We start from the raw sequence: 10,712 nt of genomic DNA, 5'->3' as shown, positions 1-10,712 counted from the left end.
TAATGTACTCTTTTACATAATTATGTCAAATACAGAGCTAAAAATAAGTAGCTATTTCATAATTACACATGTATTATAGAAAAATAATAGTATATGTACTATAGATACGACATATTTTTACAATACAAAATGGCTGTTCATATATAATATTAGTGGCTAATAACGACTTGGCACTGATTAAACAATATATACGAACATAATTGGTATCTATTCTAAAAATAGATTTTTAATTTTCATTTGTTCAATTCAATAACAATACAATTTGTACCTGAAATTGCAAAACCATTAAAAAAATAGTAAACTTACAATTTTTCAGGTTTTTTTACAAAAATCTATCTTTAATCATACTAATTTCAACAGATCTGGCTGTCCGATGCTAACTCTTTGTAGAACATTATGTTATCTGTGGTAGAACTATATAATATTATATTATCTGTGGTAGAACTGAAACGTCTTACAAATATTTAAATTTCGATCATTGCTTTTTTTTATGTAATTAGAACAGCATCCAAGGTGATAACAAGCAATACCCGTCATATAAAAGCACTACGCGTGTTATAGTTTGCTTGTTTTGTAAGACTCTCGAGATAGGACATTTAAATCAAGAATAGCAATGCATGAGGGGTTCAGGGATGTTTACGTGACCTCCACGGTGCTGTCTATGTATATAGGTGAGGGTTACCATTTACAATTACATAAAGAATATTTTAAACATTCTCTTTACTCCGCATCTATAAATACTTGAATATTAAAGGCCTGTCAAAGGATAGATTATTTTCTTCAATTAACTGATCAATAGGTAGTATACATATTTCAATCAATGGTCTCTTTACATAATATATTAGTCTAGGTCTGACTGCTTTGTATGCTTTCTTGTCACTACAAACAAATCTTTCATGTTTGTGTGTTTACGCGGTTTTTTATAGCATAGGAGACAAACGAGCTTGCGTCTCACCTGATGCGATCACACCGCAACGCCAGGGGAATTGCAAGTGAGTTACCGGCCTTTTAAGAAGGAATGAGTTCTTTTCTTTTTAAAATTTGTGCATGCATTTTGCTAATATTACATTAGATAATGAGAAGTATACAGGTATATTATTGTGGAGTTTGAAATGAAAAAATTGATATCAGGCTTGTAAACTTTTGGGCTAGATGCAATTGATTTATCGCATGAAAAAGGAGAGTGCAGAGGGCACTATAAACCTGCAGAAGGACTTATGGAGTAGCTGAAGACTAGTTCCTGCATGACGGTTACGACTTCGAAGGGCACCGTTAAAGGTAAGCCTCGGCTCAGGCCGTCGTGATTTCGAACCCTTTTAGAAGGGGCACAGGATCAGTCAGAGGGAACACTATTAGGAGTGAATGTAGATTCTGACCTAATTGCTAAGGAAGCATAAGCCTAAGGAACCTACCATGGTACTCTTTTATCAAGGGACACCAGGTCCAAGTAATAACAATTCCTGCTCAATAAGGATTTACTTAATGATGATTCATATGCAAGTTGCAAATAGGTTCTTTAATAATTGGCTTCACAATATTGAATAAGTGATGAGATATTGATCAGTACCATTCGTGACTGTAAAAATGAGTGGTGTCATTAGTAGCTTATATCAACAGTAGTGTAATATAAAATGAATGATGACGGAACAAATGTACGTGATTTTCTATTTCGACTTGTATAAACATATGTTTCCTATAATACATTAATAGCAATGAAAGAATTGATTAATTATGTAAGAGGAATTGGACTTAGCTTCAAGAGTAGCAGTGTAGAGTCTTCACACTGAAAATTGAATAAACACATGGCAAATCTAAGCGTATGCACAACAAAAATCTTCAGATTTTGCCAAACTGAAGAGGAAATGCCACTACACATCCTATGTGGTTGTAGCGCACTCATCCATGAACATAATATCTCCTTTGGAAAGTTTACAGTCTATCCTAAGGAGATAAAAACTATAGCTCCTAAGAATATCCTTTAATTCATGTCCCGATGGTGTGCACAATAGATCTATGTATGTCGCAGTGCTACAGGTCCAAGAACCTGACAATAGCCCAAACAATCCAATAAAAAAAAGGCAGTGTAACAAACTCTTTGCACGTTTTATATATATACATTTGTACCAATGTTTTATGTATTTTCTTTACAGTTTTTAGAATTGTCATATTTTATTGTTACTTGCACTTTTACTGTTTGTACCTTCATTATAAGTGTTTACCCGCGTAATATCTATATTAAATGTTACAACTGGTAAACAGAAATATTATTATTATTATTAATAATTTCCTCAAAGGAGCAAGTTCTATTTAGCTCCTCGAGCTCTATTTAGCTGAGTACAATCAATATAATAATTTATCTATTAATAAGAATTACAGTCGAACAAAACAACTGTTGTAGGTATAAAATAAGTATCTTTGCGACTAAATAGTTGATTGATCTATAAATACTTGACCCGTCCATAGAGCAATTAACACTATTCGAGTATACTATACTGGTATACTATACGCGCAACTTCGTCTACGTTACATTTCACCCGTTTTAGTTACGTTTTTCATTACAGCTCCGCTCCTATTGGTCGTAGCGTGATGTTATATAGTTTATGATACTCACAAATAAAGTGGTTTTTTTATTAGTACAACATTTTTTTTTATTGATTCAGTATATCCAGAGATTACTCCCTACAACCTCACATACTCGCATGCTAAATCTCTTTATAATATTAGTATGGAAGAGTCGACACTGCCTTGTAAATAAAAAAAAAAAATATAACCAAAATTAAATATATGTAACATCATATAATGGTGCTATGTAATATCGTATTCAGGCCACGAAAAAATAGACTAACACGCAAAAACAAAACACTCGAATTAAGAACTTCTTCGTTTATGAGAAGTCGGTTGAAAAGAAGGGGTTGCAGTTTCATACAAATAAAATATTTAGTAATACACACTTACACTTGCATGCATTATATTCAAAATGAATCTATGCAAACAATTGCTTACAAATATATCGTAATAATATGCAATTTCATACATAGATTTACAAAATAAACTATTTTCCCGCCATTTTTCTTTTTCTTCATAACTTAAAGAACACAGACTAAAAATATATTCAAAAACAAAATAATTTAAATTAAGAACACGGTCACTTATTGTTTACCTATTGTAAATCAGAGTAAATTAGGTACTTTGTTATCGCGTGATTTGTTTTATTGGAGGGCGCAGCGCAGCGGCTGCTACGCGGCGAGGGTTAAAGCCGAATAAAGCCTTACTACTTATTTACTAGCTTGAGAAGTTATTGACTATACTAGCTATTGGCGACAGTACAGTCAGCATAATTGGAGAAAAAAGTAAAGTTACGAGGAAATATTGCGAAAGTAATTCATAGTGAACAAAATAAGGTTTACCTACTTAAATACTGTACCTATATGGGTATTCTGCCTAAAAGTTTATAATAATACGGGACAATTTACGCAGTATCATGTACAAAATAGGACATAAAAACCAACTTGTAATGTTGAAAATATTGTTGTTTCCTTAAAAAAATAACTATATTTATTGTGGTATTTATAAACTTTATTTTAATATACTCTATTAAAATTTTTTTGGCTTGGTATTGCCGGTACATGGTTACTACGATTTAAAAAAAATAGTTTTTTGCATCATTAAGTTTTTTTTAATCAGGCAATCTAGACCCAACTTAAGCGAACTAAAGTTTGTGTTATGGGTATTAGACAACTGATACAAATACATAGATTTTTTTTGTAAAACATACATGTTATACGTAGGAAACACCCAGACCGATACAAATAATCATACTCATGATTACAAATGTTTGAGCCGTGTGAGGAATCGAACCCGCGACCATCGGACGTAAAGCGGTATACTAGACCGCTAGACTACCGTCATTAATTCTGCCATCTAGCGGAAAATACGATTTCAAGATCAAATCTTTGGTTCTCCGTTTTTTTAAATTAATAAATCTACAATTCTGCTTAACCGTCACCCGCGACTTTGTCTACTGTTTATACAAAATTATTATGGTACACAAATATCTTCTGTTTTTTACTTTATTTTCTGTTTATATTTGTACTAAGTATATGTATATTTATTAGGTAATTCTTAGTATTTTTTTTTTTATTTTGTGTATTTTTTATTGTTTTTGTTCATTTTTATTTTAAGGTGATTGCGAATGTATATCTGGTCATGTACCAAATAAATACCATTTCATTTCTTATCCCATTGCACACTCTTTCAGATTATTTGTTAAGATAAAATGTAACTCCCGTCTATCATCATGATATAGCCTACTTTCAAGTTAAATTTTATAAAGATTTGTTCATGTATAGGATGTACATATGTACTTTGGCATTTATAATATTAGTATGGAAGTACATATGTATGGTAATTGTGTTCGAGTAATGGAGTTCGATTCGACTTAAATAAAACACTAATCGTACGAACTTTTGTTTATTCAACTGAAATGTAATGTAATGGAATATAGATTTGGAGGTCGCATTCATTTGTAAATAATGATATTTTTGTATAGACACATAATGATATTTTTGTGTCCAACATAATTATTGGGTTTTCATGGATGTTGGCATTTTAATCTCTTACTGTATCGATCAGGTTTGCAAATTTCGTGAGGTTTGCACTTCACGCCGTCACAGTAAACGCCAGCACCGCCATCTTTAAAACATAAATTGACATGAAAAAAATATAATACATTAAATAAATGAACATGTTCTTAAAAATAGAACGAAAAATAAATAAACATGTTCTAAAAAAGAGAACGTAAAATAAATTAACATATACTAAAAAGTTACCACGTAAAATAAATCAACAAATTCCTCAACATGTTCTAATTATTAAAATCTTTTACCCTTTTAGAGTAGTCTATCCGCCAGATGCTAAGATACCACCCTGTGGCATCAGCAGTGGTATCTATTGAAGTAAATGGTGAAAATTTTGTGAGACAGTGTGAAAAATTAATCAACTAAATGCAGGTTACATAAAATTTAATTCACAAGATTATTTGCACCTTTTTATATATATTATCGAATTATGTGTTATTTTGCGGAAGTCCAGTCAAATGGACTTCTTAATGGATATATTTTGTTTAATTCCGCTACAATTACTTAATTAATTTAGTGGATTTCAACTTATTTTAGTAGAGAAATTAATTTAGTATTTGTATTTTTATATATAATAATTAAAAATAAAAGCAAAAAATATGTGATCTTTCTCATCGGTTAGACCACGGATTAGAGTAGAAAATATTTAATTATTTTTAATTTACGTACATTTGCCTGTATTCATAGAGTATGGCGATGGATCTGCGCAAGACTTGGTGTTGCAAGAGTTTGGACAGCAAATCTTCCCGTGCTTGCAGTCGTAGTCCTCATGGCATTTAGGTGTACACCCGTACACCTTGGATGGTGGTGGGCATCTACTGTTAGCTGAATACACAAAATAGGAAATACTTACACATTTACAAAACCTGATGATTAATAATTATCATTACGTAGTATAAAATAAAGTCGCTGTCGCTGTTCATCCGTCCCTTTGTATGCTTAAATCTTTAAAACTACGCAACGGATTTTGAAACGGTTTTTTTAATAAATAGAGTGATTCAACAGGAAGGTTTACATATATAATACATAGATAGATAGATAAAAATTTTATTCATGTTAAAGGCACACACACACAAAAGGCACTGTAATAATAAGAACAAAAATAAAACAGATATACACATTACATTAGTGAAGTCAAACAAAATACAATACACAACAATTATACAGATAAAATAAAATGCAATACAGATAACAAAAAACGGTATGAGTAACGTAGTGTGTGTGCATAGATACGTAAAAAGGCAGCACCTCAGTGTATTGTTTGCAGCATACAAGCAAGCAAACCACTGATATTCGTTCGGACATACGCGAGGACGCATGTAACAAGACCACATTGTAATCAGCCCTATTACATTATCATAAATATTAATATATTAAAAAAGAAAAAAAAAACTATATTAAAACAAATGATAGGTATAACATATAGGCATAAAATATATAGGAAATTATTATCAATTCATATAATAAAATAAATATGAAAAACAAAAGAGAAAATAGAATTATTGCATAAGAGTTGAATGAAATGTTATATTGTCATATATGTCACTATCAAGCAACAAAACCATATTCAAATATATAAAAATATATGTCATTATTGTATAACGGTTACAAAGACAAATCATTTGACTTTTGTTCAACAACAAATCTTTTAATTTTTGTGAAAAAGTTTCGAGGGAATACTTCTAATTGGAGGTTATATTATTCCAACATTTGGTCGTGATAAAACATCCTTATTTTTTTAGTTTTTGTACTAATGGTGGCCTCAGAGTCCTATGTACCATCTCCATATTGGTCGTGGAATATATGCTGAAAAAGAGAGAGAGAAGATACTCTGACAGCTTTAAAAACATAAGCATGCAAGGTGTAATTTTCGACGTGATTCCATATTTAGCATCAACCCCTATTTATGAACGGAGATACATGTGTACGCGGAGGAATATCAAAACAGAATCTACAGCATGCATTCTGTACACGTTGAATCATACGATTTATATGGCATAACGTTTGCCGTACACCAAGTTCCATAATATATAATAAAATTAATGATTCGCATAGAGTGATGCGCGTTTTTTCATTTACACAATTTCTTATTTTATATAAAACTTTCAATTTATAAAAACAGTTCTTTACAAGATTCCGTATATGGCTCTCAAAACGGATACAATCAAAAACAATACCCAGATTCCTGGCTTCACTAACCTCCTGTATATAAGTATTTAAAATTTTTACAACGGGATCGCTATTTTTGATATATTCAATCTGTTTTTTATACCAAGAATCATAAATTTAGTAATTACGGATTAATTTGAGTCAATGCGTATTAATCATTAAGGGCCTTCAATGTTTCTCTAATTTTTGTTGCTTTAACGAGATATAAGTTGTATCGTCACGTAACAGTGATATCAGTTTAATAACGTTAAATCTGACAATATATATTAAAAAAAGGGACATTGTTGATCCTTGAGAACTCCACGCTTTATAATTTCGGAGTGGATAAATAATATGAGCCATCATGTCTACGTAGTTTTACGGATTGCCAAAATATGTTGCTCAAGTAACTTGTAAACCATTTGATTGCATGTGCATCGAATATTTTAGTCAACTTGGAAAGATGCAACCAGATATCAAGACCAAATGCACGAGTGAATCGAGAAGAACAAGTACTAACCACGTCCAACATCTTGTTCTGCAAGTATATCGTCTAAAATATTCTAGCAGCGCTGTAACAGTACCACGGCCCCTGTTCTTATTGATTGACGGTAGTATATTAGTATCAGTAACATAATAAACAATAATCATTATATACATGCCCTTTCCAGAATTTTTGAGAGAAATGGTAAAATACTTATGGGTCTGAGATCGTTATATATATTGGGATGTTCAATTTTGGGCAATATATTATTAATATTCCATTGTTCACCTAAATTAACTAAAAAGGCGAGCAGCTAGTATTAGATATATATACTGTTTGTTCCCCTAATTATTGGCTCTCACACAACTGTTCTCGCCATTCACACTTCACAGCTTAGTGCCCACATGATGCCAGCAATGTGTGATAGAGACGACATAATGCTTCCTTCTCTTTCCCACATACACTAAGCTCTACAACGTTTCGTTCGGTCTAGAGATTTTAGTAGAAATGTCTTCTATTTTTTTTTGTCGGTAAGATGAATATTGTTCTGAATCAAATGATAGGTACATTTCTAAAATTGGACTACATTCAGTATACCGTTATTATGAAATATAATAGGTACAATTAAGTACTCATTAATTAATACCTATGTTGAATGAAATGTTACATTGTTTTGTAACTTATCAAACAAGTCGTTATATTCTAATATATAAAATTCTCGTGTCTCAGTGTTTATAACAAAATTCCTTCAAATCGAACAATTCTCGTGAAAATTTAGTGGTACATTCAGTAGGTTATAAGTGATGAGTGATAAAATTTATTTTTTTAGATTTGTACTATTTACTTTATGATTAAGCATACGTCCAGCAGTGGACTGTGATATATGCTGAAAAAGAGAGAGAGAGAAAGAAGCATATCATATAAAAAATATATGCAACCCTAAATTCACCCTGCTACCATCAACCCCAATTTCCTAATAGCGATAGATACTTTAATAGTTTTTTACTCTCGGCGATCGATAACTGATTAATTTATATGGCATAACGTTTGCCGGGTCAGCTAGTTATGTATATAATAAAGAAACTGAGGAAATATTTCATACCTGCTTCACTGATAACCGTCAATGTCATAGCAAAACAGAGCACTATTGTAAGGTAACCTGAAAAATACATTTTAAAAATTAAGATACGGCAGGCAAGTTATGTATATAGATTCTTTATTATAACACAGACAGTACGTTAGATATATTATAGTTATCTATAGTATAGTATAGTATACTCTGGTGTAGTAATTATCGTTGTAATTAGTCTTGCGTATAAATAGTTCGCGAAAGGAGCGTCCAATTTAGTTCGCAATTGCTCTCCGAACTATTAGTTCGTTCGCTCTCGTCACGATTCAGATACAGATCAACAAAAAATGGACCATATTTGCTTAAAAAAACCGGGACATTGTTGTAGCCCGAGACGAGAGCGAATAATTAAGAAGTAAATAAATAATAGGAAATTTTAAAGGCAAAAATATTTGCTGCAAGGCTGTGAGCCATCCAGCAAATATTTTTGCCTTTATTATGTCATGTTTTTAAACCAACGAAGCAATAGAAAATGCATTTTACTATTTTACTAACTACGTGTCTTCTATTCAGATGGGCCAGAAACTTTAATAAGTTTAAAATATTCCTAGGTATCAGTATAATATGTTCTTATATAACAAAGAAACAAATAAACAATAATCACTTGTTACTATGGTTTACAACACATTTTTTACATAGTTTTTACTTTACGTATAAATATATTGCACGTGTACCTACGTGCAATATATTACTAATATATCTTATTTTATTAAATTAACTAAAAAGCGAGGAATATGCGAACTATTACCGATAATTCGTTATTTTGGGTGCTATTCTGAACTAGTTCTTTCGCAAACTGCACAAGACTAGGCATCTACTAATAAACAAGAATGGTAAAATTAGTGCTAACTACCCAGTAGTTACCAGGAATGATTCTAAAGCGAGTAAGTATACATATATAACTAGTGTTTTTTTTTAATGACGGACATGTAGATGAGCAACCTCGTGATAAGACCACCATTGTAGATAAATATACATAAATAGTTAGTAATATATGTATACCATAAAAAAAAAATATGAAGTGATAGCCAAGTTCAATATTATGATATATGCATTGGTTGTTGACTTCGACGACAAAATAAGTGAGATCAAAATGGATGCCAAGTTCAATGGTCACTCCTGAAATTTATTTATAACAATATAAAATATCATTTCTTCTTACAACTTAGGATAATATATTGTAGCCTCAGGTCTGACTTGGCTAGTTTTTATATACTAATTATTGCTTTCAATGGCTAATTACTACTAATAATAAAATAGGAACCGACAAGTAACAGGTTTAGAACTTGCGAAGGCTATAATGTAATTCCTATAGTTGAGGATAAAAGAATCCATATCATATTCCATGGTCCCAAGTTACTAAATACATTATGACACAGTAATAAGTACTGAGGATCTTAGTGGTCTAGCGGTTTAAAATACTGTTTTACTTAATGGTTGTTGGTTCGATTCCTCGCACATTGTAAAAATTGTATTTATGAGTATGATTATTTGCATTGGTTTGTTAATGCATTTATGACATTTTATTTATTTACGATCAGTTGTTAAGTACTTATAATACAAGCGCTTCTAAGCTTGGAACTAGATGGTGCTGTGTGAATTGTCCAGGGCTAATATAATTATAATTTCATCATACAGGATAACTTTAGTGATAGTTTTAAATACAGAATGTAAATACATAGAAACCACTCAGACCAATAATTTGTATTCATCATTCTCATAAATACAAATATTTAAACCGTGCAAGGAATCGAACCCGCGATCATTAGAAGTAAAGTGCAGCGGTGTGTTAATCCGAGGGTAATTTACCGAGGCTAATTTATGAAATAACTACAAATCAATGTCATATTTGTTATGAACTAATAGTATATCTGAAAAGGAAATAGTGTTAAACTTACCCATGTTTTTCCTCGATTTCCTGCAGACACGTCTAATCTTCGCTGATGTTCAGACTACATTGCCATCTCATTTTCTTCCTTATGTTGTTTTACGTACCTACTTTCATAATTGTTTGATTCGCCGCGCGGTCAACGCTTGTGACTAAACCAATGATAAAATCCTTTATTCCATTATTCTAAACCTACTTATAAGTATATACGGTTGGTTGACTATAAATTACACGTGGATATTTGATTCATCTGCCTGGAAGATGTTTTGATATCCTCCAGAATCCATTAAGAGACATTTTTACACAGATTTTTTAATCGCCAACAAGGATACGAGTGGCTAGTTTAGCACACCGCTTTACTTCCAATGGTCGCGGGTTCGATTCCTCGCACGGTGCAAACATTGTTTTGGTGTATACATACATACA

General features: G+C 31.6%; 1 protein-coding gene across 1 annotated transcript; it reads right to left on the bottom strand.

The window, feature by feature from the left end:
- Positions 1-4,499: 4,499 nt before the first annotated feature.
- On the bottom strand, positions 4,500-10,345 carry LOC131849860 (waprin-like protein). Its single transcript, XM_059199991.1, has 4 exons — positions 10,297-10,345; positions 8,372-8,428; positions 5,307-5,462; positions 4,500-4,692 (listed from the first exon to the last, which is right to left on the bottom strand). Exons 1-4 carry the CDS (start codon positions 10,298-10,300, stop codon positions 4,592-4,594), a joined length of 318 nt encoding a protein of 105 aa, XP_059055974.1. The 5' UTR covers positions 10,301-10,345; the 3' UTR covers positions 4,500-4,591.
- Between the last annotated feature and the right edge of the window lie 367 nt (positions 10,346-10,712).

The sequence above is a fragment of the Achroia grisella genome, unplaced genomic scaffold (assembly GCF_030625045.1).
Source record: "Achroia grisella isolate CSIRO2021 unplaced genomic scaffold, CSIRO_AGI_Agris_v1 utg660, whole genome shotgun sequence".
In the NCBI taxonomy this organism is placed as follows: domain Eukaryota; kingdom Metazoa; phylum Arthropoda; class Insecta; order Lepidoptera; family Pyralidae; genus Achroia; species Achroia grisella.
This window is presented reverse-complemented; position numbering and strand designations above follow the sequence as displayed.